The sequence below is a fragment of the Coloeus monedula genome (assembly GCF_965178545.1).
Source record: "Coloeus monedula genome assembly, chromosome: 3".
Taxonomy (NCBI): domain Eukaryota; kingdom Metazoa; phylum Chordata; class Aves; order Passeriformes; family Corvidae; genus Coloeus; species Coloeus monedula.
This window is the reverse complement of record NC_138783.1, coordinates 51,644,942-51,667,302: the sequence shown is the minus strand read 5'-3', so window position 1 is coordinate 51,667,302 and position 22,361 is coordinate 51,644,942. Positions and strand designations below refer to the sequence as shown.

General features: G+C 39.3%; 1 protein-coding gene across 5 annotated transcripts; it reads left to right on the top strand.

Annotated features, from left to right (window-relative positions):
- The first annotated feature begins 483 nt into the window (after positions 1–483).
- Positions 484–17,702, top strand: SPART (spartin). Of its 5 annotated transcripts, none has more exons than XM_082278448.1 (10): positions 498–581; positions 5,162–5,997; positions 7,140–7,337; positions 8,335–8,439; positions 10,210–10,339; positions 11,112–11,306; positions 12,289–12,447; positions 12,526–12,616; positions 13,618–13,678; positions 15,349–15,488. In XM_082278448.1, the coding sequence occupies exons 2-9, from the start codon at positions 5,164–5,166 to the stop codon at positions 13,676–13,678; spliced, it is 1,773 nt and encodes a 590-aa protein (XP_082134574.1). In that variant the 5' UTR covers positions 498–581; positions 5,162–5,163; the 3' UTR covers positions 15,349–15,488. The 5 variants fall into 5 exon arrangements, with proteins under 5 accessions (XP_082134572.1, XP_082134574.1, XP_082134575.1 ...); XM_082278449.1 differs by having other exon boundaries at positions 13,618–13,704; XM_082278446.1 differs by lacking the exon at positions 13,618–13,678 and having other exon boundaries at positions 484–586; positions 15,349–17,702.
- Positions 17,703–22,361: the final 4,659 nt, after the last annotated feature.

Below are 22,361 nucleotides of genomic sequence, written 5' to 3'. Positions count from 1 at the left end.
TCACTGGGGCTATAAATTATTTTTCAGTTTGACACATTGGTCCTAGATAGTGGTGTGAGCCACATAAACTAGAAGACAAAAAAAGAAGTGATCTTCCATGTTCCCAGCAAAATTTATTCATTAATTATTATAGTGAAGTGAAAATCAACATGCAGACGTCTATTTCTCCCAAACATCAAGAGCACTTAAAAAAAAAGAAAAAATTAAGTATGCATACGGTATGAGACGTGCTGCTTTGTAATTCTGCATTTTCAATCTTCTGTGTAGCCTTCCAACCCTCCCCCCCAAAATAAAAAACAAACCAAAAAACCAACTCATAAAAACAAACAAGCAACCCTCCAAAATAAAATGAAAACCCACAAAATCGACGCAGTAACACCAAACCCCAGGCTACGTGGTTCAGCGTTATTCATTACCCGAGTAAAGCTCCGCCCCCGACCGCGCAGCCCCGCGCCGGGTGACGCCAGAGCCGCGACCCTTCGGCCCCGCCCGCTGCCGCCGGGCCCGGGCGGGGGCGGTGCAGGCGGGGCTGGGTTGGGCTGGGCTCGGCTCGGCTCAGGGCAGTGGAGGCATCTTGCTCGGTGAGGTGGGTGCGGAGTCGGGCCCGGTCGGGCTGTCGGGGGCTCCCTGCGGAGCCGGGGGGCGCTGGCTGGAGCGGGGCGGGCAGGGGGAGGCCGCGGGAGGCACCGGAGCGGGCCGAGACCGGGCGGCGGCCGTGGGACCCCGCGGTGCCGCTGGGGAGCCGGGAGCCCCTGCGGGCAGGTGGAGGGAGGGAGCGGCGGGGAGGGCCGTGGTCAGGGCAGGTTGAAGTAACCCTGATGGTAAATAATGCATTGAACGTCGTGAGAGGTTATTTGTCAGAGTACGTCGAAAAACTGCTCCTTTTATTCTGTTTTCTTGTTTTGTTTTTAAAAGATTCTTGTCAGACAGTTTTGAGTTTCAGGAATCTGGAAGAACGTTGGTAGCGATCAGAAACCGGCAGGCACGCAGCTAATGAAACAGTATTAAATAGCAGTCTTACATAACACTAAATTTTCCATGAAGATCGTGGAATCCTTTGGAATGGTAGTACAATGTCTTTGTACTTGGGTGCTGCGAAACACGTCAGTGCTGGGCAGCACAGCTGCGAGATGAAGGGCATTATCTGCCCTACTGGTTTTCCACTTTCCATTTTCGAGAAGTGACAAGTAGGCACCCGGGGCCTAAAAGCTCCGTGGTAAGAGCATGTGATGGAGGTGCAGACCAAGGAGCCAGGAAGGAAGTTCTTTTATTTGGACAGAAGTCATCTTAAAGCAGCAGTAGAGGAGGAAAATAGATATGCTGTCTGGATGATGGGATAGCAGCCCGAGAAGGTGTAGGTTGAAATGTCAGATGATGGGTGTTTACAGAAGTATTTGGTAATTTAGAGAGTGAGAATTACTCTCATATCACCAACTCCCTCTGTTGTCTAGTCTGTGATACTGTCTAGCCTTATGAACTTTTTTTCTTTGCTTAAAAACCAGGAGTAGGCCATCACTTCATGAAAAATTTAAGGACTTCTTTAAACAAATTTAAACAATTTAAATAAGCTAAAAGCATAAAAAGGTGAATTTATGAGCTAGTACCTGGCTTCTATTAGTTTATATTCTAGATAACATTTAATTCTTTAAATTCTTGAAAGTTACTAATACTTTCCTAATTGCTCTTTTCATACAGAAATAAGGCTTAAACAGTTGTGTCTGCATGGTCCCTCTTAATTGGTGGCTGACAGAAAAACAGTTGACAGATAAGAATAACTCTTGGATTAAGAGTGTTTTAGTTTTGGGGTTTTTTTTTAATTTGTTTTGCATTTTCCTCCCCTACTCTCCTTCAAAAGTAGTGAGTTGGAAAGTGTACCCTACCTCTGTCAGTCAGGATGTTTAATCCTCTTAATAAGCCTTAGGCTTCATGTTTACAGTCTAGCAGTGAGATCCACCATTGACCTGTATTTTTGTTAATACACGTTGCTTTTTAATGAAGTGGGCTTTGCTGTTTTAGAGGAAGGATGGGTGAGACGTTAGCTTGCAATATCAAATTAAACTCAAGTTTCATTGATGCACTGTAGCCTCCCTTGGTCAAGTCACTTAAAACCACAGAGTATATCTGGACTGATAAAAGAAAAAGGGCTCAAGTGCTGGATTGATCTGTGATTATCTACAGTGCCCTTTAGCTCTTTTCTTATCTCAGTTTTGGACTGGCTTTCTCTGAGACATGTTCCACTAAATCTTAATTAGCACTAAGTGGTACAGATCTGAGCTGATCTGAACTGGCCATAGGACCAAAGGTTGGCTTGCAGTGCTCTTAATATTCAGTATTACACGTTTTTCCATTCATTACAGCTTTAAAACAGAGGAAATAAGATTCAGCATTGTACTAAAGTAGATTACAGATAAATATTAAAACATGCAGGACACTTAAATACTGCATAAAGATCATACACTGAAAATAATAACTAATGAGGATATTCCTTGGATGTGATCAGATTGCTACTTAAATGTTGTGTTTCAGAGAATATTTATTCTTGTGTTGTGAGGGAACAAATAGATAAGCTTATTTAATACCATACATTCTTTTGTATTAGTTTTAATGAATTATTAAGAATGAGTGATATTCAGTTCTTTGGGCTGACTTTTAGTTGCACGTAGTTAGCTTGAAATCTACTGTGAAGTCCTTCCTCCATTTCCAAGTGCTCTGCCAAACAAATGCATAATTTGGAGGTAGCGATGCTGCACATACACTGAGAACTTGCGATGTTTCAGACAATCAGAGTTGCTGAGACAGCTTTTGTAGGTCTGCTGTGCACTAGTCCTCTGTGGACACTGATGGTGCTGACATCTCCGTTCTCTTACAGACCTCTTCTGGTATCTATAAAGACTGAGATTTAGCAAGAACAGTGCTGCTGTCGGTATGACAACTATACAGTGAATAGGCAATTAGTGAAATATTAAGTTGAAATGTGCTTAGGATTTTACTTGATGTCTCTTCTTGTTATATGCTAACAATCACTAGCAAATGAATGATTGAAATCTATAAAGTGTCTTTGCAATAGCCTCACCCTGAAAAAAACCAAATCAATAAACATGGGGCAAAGGGGACTATTGTACTGCAGGTGTGTTAAATAATCTACTTAAAGCCTTAAGAAAGGACTTTATACGGCACTGGAGATAAAGGCACTAAAAATCTTAAACCTGTAAATTCTGCTCATAAAGAAGAAAACAGTGATGATAAGTGAAACTTGTCTATCCTTCTCAGTTTTCTAAGTATTTTCTGTGTTTTAAGAACCTACAATTCTCAAATCAGAGGTCTTTACTGTTAAACTGGGTTTCACCTTCATACCCTTCTTACAAGGAAAAGTGGATTTTTCAATAATAAATACAAGTGTTGACACACAGTGATGTGGTTTGGCAGTCACCAGATTTTTTTTTTGCTGTAAGGATCCAGCTATATTCACAACCTTTTAAGGAGTTCTTTCCAATTGCTTTTACTGTAATTGTTTGCTGTTGTGCTGGTCAGGAGCATACTTTTAACTTCTAAAGGTGACGTCCTTGGTGATTAGTAACTACACACTTACGCCAGTGTTTTTCTTTAGCTTAAAGATGCTGAGCCTCATGGCAACAAGTGACTGCAATCAATCAGAAAAATCTCCTCCAGCCCAAAATTTGTTTATCTGCTACATGATGGGCAGTGAACTTGGTGGCTTGAGTGGCTGCTGACCCACTCCACTGGGCTGCCTTCTCAAGCCATCCCTGTCATATTCTGAGCTATGTGTCTATTACTGGACTGAAACCATGTATCTTGACTTTTACATGAAATTGGATTCTGTAGCATCATAAAAACAGATGCCTTCCAGATTGCATGGCACTGCTGTTGTGTGACTGCAGATGCATCGGTCACATAAATGCTGTCTGCATCTTGATTATAAAGAGTGTGGGAGTAGAGCACAGCATTCCATCTTTGCCTCTTTAAAATCTTTTCATGACCTGCATTTCGTAAGTTTCTGTTTTTGTTGGTGTAGAGGAAGATTATTTTCCAGATTATTTTTTTAGGTTGTTGATAGTTAGACTAAAACAAGAAGAGACATTAAGTAGACTTCAATGTAGGTACTATTTCAGGATTTTATTGCAAGTTTGGATTTCATTCTTTTTTCTTTCCCAATAATTATTTTTTCTTTACTGATTTACTTCCTTCTTTTTATCCATTGTATTTGTAGAGACTAATCCAATCTCTTAGCCTTTGTTGTATTGCCTTGGTAAGCCAAAACCTCTCAAGGCTGCCACAAAAAAAACCCCAAAACAATTCCAAATTCATTGGAACTAATGATTTGTATTTCCTGTGTTTGGCCAAGACCGACAATCTGCATACAGCTAAAACAATGAGTTTACACATTTTAGAATTCAAACAAACTCACTGGATTCTCTTCTGCTCTTCAGTTGAAATACATGAGGCAGTTTGAGGAATACCTTCCAAAACAGACCTAGAACTGGCAATCTTTTGTACATATTGGTACTTCCAGTTTTTGTCACTGGGGAGCAAGGAGTGTAAAACACCAATTGCCTTTTCTCTCTCTATAAACACTGTAAAGGAAATAAGTAATTCCATGGTTTTATTTTGTAAAGCACAGTTTTAACTGTTCAAAATATTTCAGTTCTGTGTGTTGATGTTAGTTGACCAAGATCTCAAAATCTGTTGAGTGTTTTCTCTTAAATTATTCAAATGGAAATGCACTGTTTCTAAGTTCAGCCTTTATTTAAATAGACAAAATGGTAACTGAATTTTTAATACCTTAGAGATGTTTTTGGAAAAGTTAGATTTTTTGACTTGTTTATTCCTCATTTGCTACTGATCTTGAAGATGGAAAAATTAGTATCAGGCATGTCTATGTTCTTCTGATGTTTGACTTTAAGAAATAAATATATGTGATGTAACTAGATTTGATGGTTATAGATTCCTTGCTGTCTTGGAATCATGTCAACTGAATCTGAATGTTATTAGGAGATAGCCACAACATATCAGACACTGTTCCAAGATAAAATTCTGCTAATACATGCAGTAGGGTCATCATTAAGAAGACATTTTATTCTAAGGTAAACATTGTTTGGCTTTCTCTCTGTGTATTCTTATTGATTTTTATTCTAATTTGCAGTAATGGAACAACTGCAGGATCCGGTTATGCAAGAAGATGCAAATATTAAAGCCATTAATGAAGAGTACAGGAAAGCCTTTACTTTCATCAATAAAGGACTGAATACAGATGAACTGGGTCAGAAGGAGGAGGCAAGAAGTTACTATAAGCAGGGGCTTGACCACTTGCTCCGAGGAGTTAGCATTCCATCAGAGGGTCCTGCGTGTGTCGGGTCCCAGTGGGAGTCTGCCAGGCAAATGCAACAGAAGATGAGGGAGACCCTGCAAAATGTTCGTGCTCGACTCGGCAGCCTAGAGCAAGACACCCCACCTGTACAAGCAAGTCCTGCTACGATGGATACCCCTCCTGGGGTGCCCAAGTTATACCCGTCCATTCCTTCCAAAGAAAAGCCAGAAAGACCCCCTGCCCCTACTTCTCTGTTTGTACCAAGTCAGCCACCTGCAGCAGATGGAAGTATTGGAGCTGTGAGTCAGGGGCAAATTCCAGCTGTGAGTCCATCATCTGCAAAACCTCTTTGTCTGCCAAATGAAGCACCTCCTGCCTATACGCCTCAAGCTACCAATGGCCACTTCACTGTGTCTTATGGCACAGACTCTGGGGAGTTCTCTTCTGTGGGTGAGGACTACTACAACAACAAGTGTACTCAGCCACCTCCCCTGGAAAACCTGGGAGTAGATGCAGATGAGCTGATCTTGATTCCCCAAGGAGTACAGATATTTTTTGTGACTCCTGATGGGCAGGTTAGTGCTCCTTCATATCCTGGATATCTGCGCATCGTGAAATTCTTGGATACAGATAGTGAAGCTGCTCAGAATCGTCCACCGGCATTTCTGCAGGTAACAGGAAAATACTTTTCTCCTTTAATTAAAATTTCAAGAACTGTCATAAAACTCTAACAGGCAGTCTCCTTAGGTTCTTGCTCTTCTGAGCCTAAATATCCATGTGATAGTATGAAGGATGTTACAGGTGTTGCAGACATGGTTTTCTTCAAGTACACAATTCTACAACTTTCTGTGAAAAGCACCTCTGTTTCTTCCCAAGATTTTCAAGTGCTGACTGTTCTGGTGAATTCCAGTATGTAAAGGAGTTGACTTAACATATCTTTCCATTTCATGAAATTGACTTCTTTCCTCACATAGAGAAGACCTGTTGATTCACCTATTATAACAAATCAGTATAAAATGGAGTTGGATGCTACCTGCTTCATTCTCAATTAATGATAAAGTATTGCAGTTATGACAATTGATAATTTGAAATTTGAGGGTCCTTGTTAATCCACACTCAGAACTACAAATAGAAAAGATGCTTTTTTTTTTTTTTCAGTCCTTATTTGCTTCATGTGGGCACGTTCTGTAATGAACATGGTGTTTCTGGTTTGGATTCTGACTTTGGATCTCAGTGTTACTGCTAAGATTGGCTGGTTTGGGGTCTACTGGTTCAGCTCCACTCGTGTTAGCAGTCTTCAGCAGTAGGCCAGTGACAGCCACACACTTCTGTTTTTCCTGTCATATAAACCTGTCCTGAGATCTCCAGGGTGGTACAGGTGCTGTGAATCCTGACTTGTTTGGCAGTTCTTTTCATGTGGGCCTCAAGATGAGACCTCAGTTAAGAGGGTACCAGCCTGAATTATAGTCCTGTAAAAATTAGTATTTTCTCTATATTAGACTGTCAGAACTAATCAAGAGTGATAGTTCCAGAAACACATGGGTTGTGTTTTTTGGGGATTGTTTTTCTTTTTTATTTTGTTCAAGGTGGTCTAAGGCTTTTTATTTTTCATCATAGAATCATTTTGGGTTTTACAAACAGAAGGGACCGTAAAGATGATTTAATTCCAACCCCGCTGCCATCAGCAGGGAGCCTTTCACTAGAAGGTTCCACTAGAAACTTTATGGAAAATCAAGTTTATGGGGCTTATCAGTATGCTCTGCTCATCTTTCTTTTTAAAAGTATCCTTTGATTCTTTCCTTGTCTTTCCTAGGTTTGTGACTGGCTGTATCCTCTAATGTGTAACCAGTCTCCTGTTCTGTGCTGCAATACTGGGGTCTACATGTTCCCTGACACAATGTCCCAGATACCAGGGTCCTACGTGGGAGTTGTGCTGTCTTCAGAACTTCCAGCAGCTGACAGAGAGCTGTTTGAGGATCTCTTGAAACAGATGTCTGACCTACGAGTCCAGGTAAATTTCTGACCTGTCTGTTATAAGCCAATAAGGAAAAGTGTAAATCATCAATATATTCTCACATTTACATTTAGTTGTGTACAATGACAAATTTTTGTCTTGGTTGGTAAGCTTGTCAGTGAGAAATAGATAAAGTAGCCAAGATTAAGCAGCTTTGTAATGAAACTGTAGGTCCTATGAGTTGAGATAACAGAAATTTTAAAATACTAAATTGTAAGCACAGAGTGAAATTTGAGACAATTATTTATATTTTCTCTATTTTTCCGAAAGAGAACAGGACCCAAAGTGAAATTATGTGTTCAGGAGAAAGCATGCTTTTCCTCGTGTGTGCATGCACATAACTCTCTGTGTGGTTTTGATGATACCATTCTTGGAATATCATCCCCAAACATGTTTAGAGTTCAAAAATGTTAAGCCACCTCAGAGGAGATCTGAGAAAACAGTATGTACCTCAAAAATCTTCCAGTGAAATCTCGAAATAGATAAATCTGGTGCCTTACTGCAGTAAATTATTGACAGGAAGAGAAAATAGCAAATAACTCCCCATAGTCTAACAAATGTGCAGTAAAATTCAGTGACTTGAAGTAAAGTGGGCAATATTACTGTAAGAGCACTGGAGCATCATTTCAGGAAGACTGGTAATCACTAACTATTTAAAAGATCATAGCGTGATTAAATCTTTTCATGAAAGAATTTTGTTGAATTGCCAAAATGTGAAAGCAGCGATGATGAAGGACCAGTTTGGAGCATCCTGCAAGGGCAGAGTTCTGTTACGGTATAACTTCCAGTGAGTTCAGCAGGGAATTTCACTAGCACTGGAGGTCACAGATTTTTACTTAAAAGGGGAAAGTACTACAGAATCACGTGATATTGACTCCCTGGATAAAATTCTGTCATTTTCCTGCGTAGAAGTAGTTCAAACTTGATATCTCATTGGTTCCTTATTTATCTAAAACTTGTGTTTTTGTTACTGTTCCCTAACACAATGTCACAGGTGCCAGGATCCCATGAGAGAGTAGGGTTACGTTCAGAGCTCCCAGCAACTGAGAGAGCACATTTTGGAGATAAATTTAAACAGAGGTCTGGCCACAAAGTCCAGGTAAATGCCAGGACATTCCAAAATTCTCTAGTGTAAAAAAAAAAACCCCAAACTTGTCACAGAAATGCATGTTAAAACTGCTGATTTGATTGACAGCAGCTGTGTATGCTGTGTCCGGTGATTTTTTTTTTGTTGTTGGGTGGCTTTTTTGTTTTTTGTTTTGTTGTTGTTTGGTTTCTTGTCAAACACCAAGTAAGTTACTGCAGCCTGCCACATTTTTCAAATCAGCATATTTCTGAAGTTTTAAAAACTGTGATATAGCACAAGTATTCCAAAGCCTAGTCTGAGGGCCATTTAATGTGTCTGTTTTACACAGTACTCATGAGGATCTAATTGACAACTATATTTAGTATGATTGTAGTACTGAGTCACCTGTCTTTAATTAGAGAATCCAGTTTTGCTCCTTAGTATAGATCTTAGAAGTCTTGTTGACTGGTTTTAATGACCCAACCTGTGGTGTGACTAAATTACATCTGGAACATAGTTTGGGTCTTTTAATAGGTTTTTTCTTAGTTTTTTACTTATAGCTGTTTATTGAGGTAATTTCTCCTGCCCGGTTCCCAGAGTGTTTTGGTCTCAAGCTGAAGACATTTCTTGAATACCAGATTTCACCTTGTCAAGCAGTAATTGATGTAGTACATGTCAGTGATACATTGTTAACCTTCTGGGTAGCAACCTCCTGAGTTTTAATCTATTCTTTTCTGTTAATGTTGGTTTTACTACAACGTTCAGCTATGTGCAATACCCTGCTTCTATATCCAGTAAATATTTCAAGGCAATTTAAGAATTCCATTGTAATAGCAAGTACTATTCTATATTGTGTATTCTGTTCTGCCTGTGGGTTTATCTATAAATGCTTTCATTTAGACTCTTCTAGATTAAACAAAAATGTTTTTTCTTTCTGTCATTAACTAGCACTGTTTTCAATCTTTGAAATGTTTGGGGGTTTTATTTACTTTTACATTGGAAAAGTTCCCTTAACAAAAACTTAAATCTGTTACATTTTTTTCAGCTTTGTGTAATTAAAGTTTAATTATACATTGTCTGTGAACTGCATGAAGTGATGTTACACTTTTTAGAAGTGCTAAGCGGCCTGTACGGGTGGTGGTTGTTTTGTTTGAATGATTAACATCTACTCCAAAACTGTAGAGTTTGACATGAAGTCACACAGAACCTGTCCACCCAGCTTTAAAAGGGATCAGTATCGTGCACAGTTTGATGTTTTTCTTGGCTGTGTCAGTCTGAAAAAGCAGCAACAGTACACAGCATGAATAATCTCGTTTATTTTTGAATTTGGGAGGAAAGGATGAGGAACAAAACAACCAGAACAGCTGCATTCCTTTAGTGCAGCTGGATTCTCTAACCAAAGACTGCAGTTCTCATGCTGAATAACAAGAGAGTTGGCTTCTGTCTGAGAAGATAAAAATGAGAGATGGACAAGTCTCTTATCTGTTTTGCTAGTGAACTTGTAGTGGAAATTTTCCCTGCTTAGCTATTTGGCCATATGAGTGCATTGGCAAGCAAATCTTTTCATTGTGGCTGGATGAAAAAAGCATACAAAAAAGCTGACCTCTCTGGTAAGCTTTTTTTGGATGTGTAGCATTTCTGTGAAAAAGTAATTGAGTGTTAAATTTAACTTGAGTTTCTGTACACTTACCCAAGGCATGCACAACTTTAGTATTATTTGGTAATGGATGTGTGTGATCTGAACCAGAAACCTTGATGATATGCTGCAAAGTAGATGATCAGATGTTTGCTTTCACTTGTTAGCCTTCAGAAGCCTCTAGTGATGCAGTTCACTTGCCTCAGACTGTACATATCCAGCCACAACCTGAAGGAGCAGAAGATCAGAAAGAGTTACCAGAATGGAGTGAGAAAGTTGCCCATGGAATCTTGTCAGGTACAGTTGTAATAAGGGGACGGTGTTGAACAGAAACCAGTGTGAGTGACATTTAAACAGTATTTTCACCTAAATGCATGTGTGCTGGTAGAAGCTGAATGGTCAAAAGTAGTTGTTCACTAGTTCCAGTATTGATAATCTAACTGATGTCTTGATGAACTTTATAGAAACCATGCAGAATATAAATCCATGGCCAACAGTTTGTTCATTGCAAATGAGTTTGGTTCCTCATTTGACTCTGTTACACCTGCTGTAACTCAAACCATTGTGACAGAACAATTTTATCTCTGTATGAACACATATTACAGCAGTTGTCTGTTGTGATTTCTGCAGATAAACGTGAGTTTTTTCCTCTGAGAACCTTTAGAATATACTAATGACCACCAGCTGATTGTAATAAGTATGAATCTGCAAGAAGGGCTACAGGGTTGGGTTGCATGTTTTCATGAGTGTTCATAGCATTGAGATATGCAGTGCTATCGCTTCTAATTCAGCTGGTGCTTGCATACCTGTTAAAAAACTGAGTAACTGTACTAGGCTGACATTTGGATGTGGGCTGGCTGGATTAAACTGAAATAAAATTAATTTAAAAAGTGGTGGTGTAGGTGCAGAAATTACTGCAGGACTTCTACGCCAGCCCATTCAAGGGAGAATATAATTGCAGACTGTAATCAGGAATGTTTCTAAGCATTCCTGTGTTGCAGAGGCAGAGGAGGGATAGCTGAAGGAATCACAGTCTGTAAAACTGTACATACTAATTTTTGCCTTGAAGGTGCATCTTGGCTAAGCTGGGGTCTAATGAAAGGAGCAGAATACACTGGTAAAGCTATTCACAAAGGAGCTTCTAAACTGCGAGAGCACATTCAACCAGAAGAAAAGCCTGTGGAAGTCAACCCAACTGTAGCAAAAGGACTTCATGTAGCAAAACAGGCTACTGGAGGAGCTGTGAAAGTCAGCCAGTTCTTAGGTAAAAAATTTCCATCTCATAGAATATTTTTGCCTTAAATAATAAAAACTTCATAAAATGCAAGCTGGTTTCTCTAGCCAGTAAACTAGAGGAGGTACTGACCTGATAAAATCCAGAGATCAGTAGTTTGTGTGTAGTTACCTCCTGCAAGAGATATGCTTTAGGACTAGTACGTATTAGTTGACCTTGAGATATCCTTTTCTTTCCTATAAGAATAGTCTGTACAGTCTTAAGTTTGACGTGCTTTTGAAAGTTTTACACAGTTAATTCAAAATGGTGTCTTTTTTTTTAAAGTCAATAACCATGTATTTTAAAAGCTCTACTCTCACTGGTTACTAACATACGGTACCACAAGAGGATGTGTGTGTGCATATTTTTAAACACACAAACCTGAAACAAGTCTATTGGACTATGTATAAATATCAAGATAGAAATGGCCTGGTGTTCAGAGGTGCCTGGCAACCCTAACAGCTCTCAGTAACTTCATTTTGTTACTTATTTGCATATAATATTTATATTTACTGTCTGGTGACTCATCCAAGTTTAAAAGTAAATTGTGCTGATGTTACAAACTACTTTGAAGATCTGGAATGCTTGTAAGAAAGACTTCTATGGAAGACAAGTCAGGAAAGCAGCAGCTTGTTCGGTATCTGCAAGTTGGAGATAATAAAGCAGTGGAAACAGTTTCTTGAACTTGGACTGTGAGATGTGTATGTATTTATTTTAAGGCACTTTTTAGCCACAAGGCCAACCTTACTTGTTTCTTAGGATTTGGAGCTGTGTAGAACCTGAAAAATACGGTTGCTCTGTATCAGTTGGGCACTTATATTTGGATTAAAGTCAGTCTTACAAATAAGCATATTTAAATAACAGCACCACTCAAGTCTTCAGTGAATCTTCCTTTTAATTATGAGTAAAGATCTTTAAAGAAGGATGTTCTATGTTCTTACTAAATAATTTGCATACTCTTGTTTTATGGTAGTTGAAGGGGTGTGTTCTATAGCGAGCTGTGTCGGAAAGGAGCTGGCTCCACATGTGAAGAAGCATGGCAGCAAATTAGTTCCAGAATCCCTTAAGAAAGATAAAGATGGAAAATCTACTTTTGATGGTGCTCTGGTTGTAGCAGCAAGTGGAGTTCAAGGTAGTAAAAATTTCTTACACTTTTAAAAATTGTGTATTTTTAATGGTATCAACTCAAATAAGCTGATTGTTTCTACAGGGTTTTCGACAGTGTGGCAAGGTTTAGAAAGTGCAGCGAAGTGCATTGCTAAAAGTGTTTCAACTGAGACTGTAAAAACGGTCAAATACAAGTAAGTTATGTTTTTATTGTTTTCATCTTCTACAGCACACTGTTGTTGTGTCTGAATACTGGCAGAAAAAAAGCTTATGAAAGTGTAGGGAATCTAACTGAAATACCTGCTTTGCTGTAGTTATGTAATGTGGCATGTGATAAGGTGGTAACTGCACAGTAATGAGCATCTCCTGTATGCAAAAATCTGAAACAACTTAATGATTGTAGGAAGTATTTTTCTAGTTCTTTGTAGAAGTATTGCAGCTTCAGACTGTGTTACAAGTAATGCTCAGATTTATGTCTTTGCTCTGTGGTATAATACCATTATGAAAAAAATTACTGGTTTAAGCCTCTTAACTCTAATCCTCAATTTATGCAAACTTAGCTAAATTTATGAAAAATGAAAGAACCTCATCTGTCAGCAGGTTTGGCTAAAGTGAGGAGATACAAAAAAAGAAAATTTTGTAAGGAAATCTAAGGCGTATATAGCAATAATAGAATAGCCTCAACTTGCAAAATACAAATGTTCTTAGAAAAAAATAGTGGGGGAAGAGGGCAGTAACATTTGGGATTAAGATTATGTTACTAAAATGATGGAAAGATGAAAGCTGTATACATGTACTGGAAGATGCTATGGAGAATAAAGGAATATATTGAAATAACTGTGAAACATGAAATGCACCCTTCACAAAAAGGGCAGTAGATTTAATAGAATGTGAAGAGTAAGCAAAAGCAAGCAGTTTAAATGGAATTGGTGATAAGTGTAGCAAAAGAGATATTAAAAGGATTGCTGAAAGTGCATACAGGCTACAAGCCAATGGTAACAAGATAAACATCAGCATACAGTATTAAGCAGATTGGCATTCAGGGTTGTGTTGTGATGCATTTCAAATAGGAGGCCAAATAGCAAAGTTCCAGTCAGTTGTGGTTTATTGCTGATGTTTGTTTGCAGTAGCAATGTCAGGAGGAATTGTACTGGTACTCATTTCACATAAATTCACATTAATGTTTTTGTTTTAGATACAAAGATAGGAAATACAGAGATCAGCAGACAACAGACACTAAGAGTGAAAAACATTAAGTAACTACCTGTTGCAGCTAACTGCAGTATGATTGAAAATATTTTATATGTCATCTTTAAAATCCATCCTTATAATTACATTAAAATTCTCCCTCTTGCAAGCTGTTTTTTATTTCAGTGACAAAGATTTCTGCCTCTCAAAATACCAGTGAATGAGCTAAATTCCACTTAATGGAAACAAAGCTAAAGGAGCACCATCAGTGTCTCTAAATAAAAAAAAAAAAAAAAAAGGCTAAAATTTAGCTGCAGTACCTTTGTGGATGGAATTTTAAAGAGATGCTCATCATATGCATGTTGATTGGAATTGGGGGAAAATGTAGCTTCAGAAGTAATATTTCTGCTAAAGTCCCATGCTACTACCTTTTTTAAAAACTGTTTAAATAAATACAGTGTATATATCTGCACAGTATAAAAAAAAGACGAGTTAAAATTATGCCATTCAGACAGGCAGACTAAAAAATTACTTATGAGACATTAAGAAGTTGTTAGTCTTACAGCATTGGATAAGCTACAGTCTTATTTTAAAAGAAGTTACTTATTTTACTGATACTATTCTGGCTTATGATGTTCCTGAGGTGAAAATAATCGAATTGACAAACTAATCGGACAAATACTTCTGCTGTGAGATTAATTCTGTGACCTACAAATCTGATGTTGATGATTCAAGGCTGTTGCTCTATCAGAGAATTAAAAGCAAAACAAAAAGCCCACAAATTCTTTTTATTCGGTTTCATTGTTACTTCCAGCCACATGCTCTGGCTGCCGTACTGATATATTACAGATTTTTGGATTCTTTGATATTCTTTGCTTCTCTCTAGCCATATCTTGAGGTCCTCAAAGAACCTCTGGTTGTAACAAGCACAGGGAAAAAGTAACTCTGATGCTACCAAGAATACTTCCCTTTGGCCTGGTTTCTCTGATACAGTGCTCTCTGGGGAAATGTCTGGCTACCCAGAACAGTTGGAGTTACTGCTTTCACTGTACTCTTGTCCTCCTTCACTGTGCTCTCTGTGCACAATTGAGTCATTAGTATGAGACTGCCGTCTTGCCCACTAAAGCATAAAGAAGCTGGACTCACAGTCCACAGGAGAGACCAAAGGTTTTTATCTCTTCATAATTTTCATTGTGTTCTCAAGATAGTTTTGCTTAGCCTTTTGGGGTTTTGTATAATGCAGCACTCCAGGTGGGAATCTCGTAAGAGAAGGAAGAGCAGAGGGGCAGAATCCCCTCCTTGCCCTGCTGGCCGTGCTGCTTTGGATGCAGCCCAGGATAGTTTGCTTTCTATACAGAGGGTATAGGAATTTTACCTAAGAAGTTAGGTGAAAAAGAATCTTTGGTTATTGCACAAAACTTCTCTCCCCTCCCTTCTTATCATTCTATAGATAAGTTTTCTACTCTTCAAAATTAGAGGGGGGAAAAGGGAGAAAGACTGAAAGGGTTCTTGAAGAAAAAGAGTAGAGGCATATTGGTATTTTGAAAGAGCAATTGATCTGATGGAGGAGCAGCCTTTACTCAAATGGCTTCATAAATTCTAATTTTATTCTTCAGACATTTGGGCACTGTGCTTATTATTTGTTCTTGGTAATGCCTGAATTTCTGCTTTCAAAAGAATTCCGGTGAAGATTTAAATAGTAAGTATACAAATCTACAAAACTGCTCTCTTTCTTTAGGTATGGAGAGGATGCTGGCCATGCTACAGACAACGCTATGAATTCTGCAATCAATGTTGGTGTGACAGCATTTAACATTGAACATATTGGTATCAAATCTGTTGTAAAGAGAACTGCAAAGGAAACCGGCCATGCTGTGCTAGATGAATATAAAGTATTGGATAATGAGAAGAAGGGTAAAAAATGAAAGCAATTAAATATTTCTCAAAGCCTTACATTAGAGATGAAACATCCTATTTAGAAGTAACTACATTGCTCATCTGAGATTGAACACAGGTCACACTGTACTCTTCCAGCAACTGTTACTTAATATGACAGGAAAATGTAAAAGTAGGAAGAGCATTTGTAGGAGGAAAAATGAAAGTTGTCAACTCCTTGTTCTGTACTGAACAAGGGCTTTAAACAACTGGATCAGGGCTTTAGGCAACTGGAAGGATATGAGTTTGGAATTCATATACTTGCCTCTTTAAGCACTTTTTCAGAATAATATATGAAATAATAGATTAATATAGAAATACTATTGTGAATATTTTTGTAACACTTTATAAAGAAGGTGGTAATACAGAAAGAGTAGGATTACTAATTCTGGAACAAGTAAAATTACCAGTTTTGGTTTTATAACTATCCTTAAGAGTTATTTTTACTAATCCAGCCTTGTCTTATTTAATATGCACTACTAAAGTAAGCATTATGTTTCATTGTTTTGTAGAGAATTTCTCTTTTCACCTACAAAACAGCTGTCCTTATCCAAAGTTCATGTTAGGAGAAATGAAAGATGAACCTCAGGTAACTAGGCAGTCATTCCCTTTCAGACTTTTTTTTCTCATTCAGCATATAAGTAAACCAAAGATACCAAGCATTTCTTCTAATAGAGAGTATTTACAGGTCTAGAAAAATTAATTTTCCAGTTGACTTCATAAGGAATATACAAAGATTCTTTGAAATTCAGGTTTTTATGTAGAGAGGATAAGTATGGTTTTGCCTAATTATTTTTTCTGTGAAAATATTCTATAGAGAGCACTAGGAAATTCTATGCATTCTGTACTTTTCAGGCAATCCACAAAAAATTCAGATTATATATCATGGCCTCCTAATGGAAGACTCCTAATGTTTGTTCAAATAGTTCTAATGGTCATCATTTTTATTCCATTAAATTCATAGTTGCACAAGGGTGTGAAGTCTTTAAAAAGACTATGAAGACAAACCCTTTTCATGCAGAGTTACGTAGAATAGACACTAATGTGTAGATTTGTCATCCTGTTTGTAGCACAGTGTAAAATAACTCAGTATGCCGAATCCTTGAGATGCTTTGACACTGCTACTTATTTAACACTTCACTATTGAGTTTTAAAGTTGCTGCACATTCTAATATTGTCTGGACCTGCAACAGACAGAATGCCAACAATTTACAGTTTATCTCCATTTCATGTAAATGGAGAAAATAACTAAAAATTATTGTTGGCAAGTGATACTTGTAGAAGATTGAAAAACTACAGTAACAAATACAGTCTGTCAGGATGGTAATAGGTGCACACTTTGTGGTAGCTACTGCAGGTGTATGCTTAGGGTGAGAAATGTGAAAGAAAGGATCTAACCACTTGAAGTGTAACTTTGATTTATGAAAATAAAGATAAAATTGGCTAATCTATGCTTGACGTTGTTATGATACTCAGCTACTATATGGATCCATAAGTGGAAAAACTAGGACTTCTTCAGAAGTACTAAAGTAGCAGTATTGGCGTATATCTATAGTATAAACAAGCTCATCAACTAGAGATTAAAATATTTCAAACTAAAAAGTTCCATCCAAAGTACACTGCAACAGTTTCTGTTACTATAGTCTGCCACTTGCCAGCTTGTGTAACCAGTTAAAGACTGATGAAGACCTGACACCAGCAAAAGCATTTCTGTTGCTATGAAGTGCATTTACAAGAGGGTTATATAGGTATTTGTATCTTCTTTCTCCCTCCCATTTTGAAGTTTTGCATATAGCTCATACCCTTTAGTTTTGTCTGTAAACCGTCAAAACAAAAAGTTGTATTAAAACAACAGTTCAGATCAAGGTGTTACAGTCTTCAAGAGACACTGAGGAAACACACACTTAAATGTATCAGGCAAGTAGTGGTGTCCTGCTCAACCTGCTGTTGTTCTCTTCATGTGTATCCAGTATTTCAAAATGGATGAAAACTATTTTTTTAATGATGCATACCCCATTTTACAGTTTGTAATGTGATAAATGCATGATCTTCCCTTCTGCATTGTTTTTTTCATTTTCACAGCTGAGAGTATGATGCTGTTGAACTTACCTTGCTTCACCTGCCACTTCCTGGGCTCAGGGTAGCAACTCCATAGGCTTCTCCCCCCTTCCTCTACCATATACAACAACCTTCTCACATTTACTGCTTTATCTCAGCTCTCTCTTTTATATATTAAGCTCCCCAAACCGCCTGTCTTAGGCTGGCTTTCTGTTCACAGCTTGGTTTTGTTTCTTTGAACACTGAACATCTTTTGATATATGGCAGTCCTAGAAGTCTTAGTAAGCTGTGTAGTGCATGAACTACTACCTGATTTCCTAAGGCCTTCCTATTTCCAAATTTATTCCAAGTCTTCTCTGCTACAATATTGGTCTCAAATCTTGTCTTGAGATGGTTACTTTTAATGATCTCTAAGCTACTGCCATCTCTGGCATTTTCATCATTGTGTAGATAAAACCCGCTGTTCTTATTTCAAGTCTAAACCCCTGTATTTGAATGGATTCCTCTAGATTCCAAGGGTGTTTTTGTTGGTTTGTTTAATGCTGGTTTAAAACCAACTTGGAATAGTCTATTTTTAACATTCCCTGACTAAATCTCTTGTCCTTTAAAAAGAACTGGTAAACCTACCTTGTACTACAAAAAACATGCTGACCAGCTTACCACACAATGGTGTGGGTTGGAAGGGACCCCCAGGTGTGTAATCCACCTCCTGCTCAAAACAGGTGCAGCCTGGAGCACAGTACTCTGATCTAATTGTGCTCTCGTTGTGATTATCTCCAGCAATGGAGACTTCACGGCCCCTCTGGGCAACGTTTGCCCAGCTTGACTCTGGTCAATATTTCCCCCATACTTGTCAGGTACAGCTGCACGCTAGCCACAAAAGGAGCCTGGAGGTCTAGCTGCAACCCGACTGGTCCTTGGCGGCACACACACAAAGGGAGGACGCAGGAGGGGACGAGCTCCTCACCCGAGGGAGCTACTCCTGGCCTGGATGGAGGGTGTGCAGGCAGAGACGAAGAAATAGAGGGGACTCTTCGTGTAGGTTCCACACAAAACGTTTATTGAGGTGAAAGGATGGGGATGAAGAGAGGAGGATCTGAAGGTGTCCAGAGATTTTATAGTGGGGGTAGTAAAGGCGGGGATAAGGGATGCAGCCAATGGGATACTGGACAGGAGGCGGGGAACCAATGGGATTAAGACAAAGGAGGGACTTGGGCAAGGAACCAATGGGGTGTTGAATATAACAGAACTATCTGGACCTTACACATATTAATTTGAGGAAAATGAATATTAACAAACTTATACACCATACAAAAATATGCAGATCACAGAACTGGGGGCTTATAGGTTCTCACCCTAACCTCGGAGTGAGACATTAAACTTCGGTGCCTGACCACTGCAGTGCGGGCTCGGTTGTATTTTCAGAGGTCAGGGTGGCTGCAGGCACCTGCACTGCCACACATGCTAAGCCAAACATGTTTATATGCACTCAGGTGCATATAAATGCACCATATATACGCACTCTATTGCATATCCTTCCATCATGCACACTGCAGGAAACCTTGGCTTCTCAATCTTATTTACACTTTCATATTACATAGCTGATAACAGTACTAAGCTCTCCTTATGCCTTCTCTTCTCCAGCCTGAACAAAAGCAAGTTCCTGACCTAATGCAGCCCTTGGGACTTGTTTGGGAGTTGAAAGCTAAGCTCTTCAAGCTTGTGCTCAACGGAGTGGAAGAACCACCTCCCTCAGGCTCCTGGCCATGCCCTTGCTATGGCAGCCCAGGGGCCCTTCAGCCTTGTTTGTTGCAAGCTGTTGCTGGCTCATGGCAGCTTCTTCACCAGGGAGCCTGTGTCATCTACAACATTGCTTTCTAGACACTGCTCCAGCTGTATTGATCCATGGACTTTACCCATGCCAGATATTAGGCTTTGCACTTATTTTTTGTTGAATTTCATTAGGCTTCTCCAGGCCATACACCCAGCAGTGAATGGTCACCCTTTCCTCCTGCACACGAACTGCTCCTCTCAGCTCATCTGCATCATCAAATTTGCTGAGCGAGTGCTCAGTCTTCCAGGCTGTCAGTCAGGAATTAAGGGTATTGGCTCAGGTATTGAGCCCAGAGTCAAGCAGCCATACTGCTGATCACCACACTTCAAGCCAATTTTCCAGCAACCATATGACCCAGTTAACCAATCTAGAACTCACCAATTTGGCTATAAAAGTACTGTGGCAGACTACATCAAGGTCCTTGGTAAAGTCAAAATATTCAACATGCACAAGTTTCCCCTTGCCCACACAGCCTTCATCATACCTTAGTTACTGGTGCTACAGAAATAATTTCTTTGTAAAAATTAATTTATGCCTTCAGCAACTGGTCTACCTTGCTTTTAAGTAACTAGCTGTTTAATGCCTTCACATAATCTGAAGTTACATGTTTAAGTATAAAAATCTGTTTTCAAAACACATTGTGTTGTGACCAAGTTTCCTAACTGTTCTTACTAAAATTTTTGATCTCAAAAAAAACCCCATTAAAAGCCTTAAAACAATGATAATGCCTTTAGTGGTGTCCATATATCTAATTTTAACAGATTTATTTGGAATAAAGAAATAAAGGAAAGTTGTCATGCGTTGTTTTATGTTACTGCTGTGATTGTTAAAAATATTGATGAAGTTTTACACACTCACACAAGACAGCAGTCCACAAGATACTTCTGCTTTTCTCCCACTCCAGTTCCCAAACCATCAGGTGAAGCACTCAGTTAGACCTGCTGCGCTGTGCCCACCCAACCTGTGTGGTCTGGGCTCATCCTGATGTCCACAGTGACCTGGCTCCTGAGAGCTTACCTGGTTAAAACACCTAGTAATCCCTGGGTGAGGGTGGGACCTGAAAGTATCCTGGAGACGAGGTCAAATAAAAGTCCCCTGGGGCAGAGAGAGTACGGTGTGGGCTGGGATACAGCCCTCAATTCCCATGTGTCCTCTGTTCTCAGGCTTCCTTGTGATTCCAGGGCTCTTTTTGAGCTTTCTGAATGTGCCCACCTATTGAGAACAATTCATCAGGCTGGTTAAATTAATCTTGAAGCAATTGTTCACAAAAACTGGTAACAAGAAAAACGGTTACTGATTAAAACCTTTGCTGTTAATATTCAGTACACTCAGTGAGTTACGAATGCTAACCTAGGTCCAAGTCATTACTTAAATTATTGGTTTGCTATAAAATGAGTTCTCAATATGACTCTTAAAAAGGTAGCATTCAATAAAACACGAAGGCAAAGTGAGCAGCTGAATTTAGATGCAGTTACAATGCAGCACTCTTCTAAATTTGTTTCTTGATTAAATTATATCAGATAATTCTGAATTCAACCCACACCAAAGATGATAATTCACTGATTAGCTGATAGCATCAGTTATAACTTGAGACTCAAAAATCATCTCCTGCTCTATGATATATCAGACAAGTGAAATTAAAATTACTTTTTCTTCTTAGAATCAAGCTTCCCACTCTCCATCCTACTGTTCTACTCCCAGTCATTAGATCCTGCTGTTGCAGTACCAGTGAGGCATTAGATTGGGCAATTCCAACAGGACACACTACCACTTTAGGATTACAATTCACAACATTTCAGGACTGACTTGTGGATGGCAATACAGGTTTAGGCTGTGTTAAAGTAATGGTAATACATAACCTATGTTTTAAAGCAGTGCCTCTGTTACACAGCAAGTGTTAGGGCGATGGCATTTGCCTGGCTACTCATGCAACAGAATTACTTGAACTGAGAAAACCATACCCTTTTTCATAATACATCAGTAAAGGAGAATTACAGTCCACCTCCTTCCTGAGAAAGTGAACAGAAAGTTCCTCTAGTGATCATTATATTGCAGCTGGTGAGCCACTTCAGATCACCAACCAGCAGAAACTCAGAACATTAAACATTTTCCCTGATGTAAGCTTTCAGTGTTTCAGGAGCTGTACTGGCTCACTGAAGAGTCACACAAATGTCAAGAGCTGGCACTGAAGCAGCCAGAGAAGGTGACAGGGAGAGCCTGACAGAGGTGATACCACTCTTGCAGCATTAATCTGATTAACTCACCCCATAAAGATTTACCTTGAGAAACCCGTGAACTGATCCAAAATTCCTTGTTTGAAAAATGCAGCATCAAACATTTTTAGGCATCAATCTAGACCAACATAAGGCAATTAAAATATTTTCCAGTATATATTGACTAACTAACACCACTGACTTGATCAGTGATGATGATTAAGGCCGGTTATTCTAAACTCTTCCGTCTCAAGTTAAGGACATACACACTGATTTGTGCACAGCACGGATCACAATTATTGAGTGCTAAAAGACGGGCTGGGAACCCCGTAAGGCCAGGCTCCACCGCACTGCGCCTGCCTCCACATGTGGGTCACAGCGCTTATTTAAAACCGTGCTACATCCCATGCAGCAGAAATGTTAAAAAAAATCTGCACACATTTGTGTTTCCCTAGATCATGAAAAGCTCAGCACATAGTTCAACCTACACGATCAAAACTCTGTAACTGGGCCAAAGCTGTACCTATTTTCCCCATCCGTTTGTGGCGCTGCCCGAGCCACATGCTGAGCATTTCGCTGCACTGAGGACAGAACAGCCCCTTCAAACGCGGGCCGTCACAGCAGCGGCGGGCGAGCGCCGCGGCAAACGCGGCTGGACGGGACGGGGCGGCGCCCGTCAGGGCCGGGCGGTAGGGGATGCTGGTGCCGCCC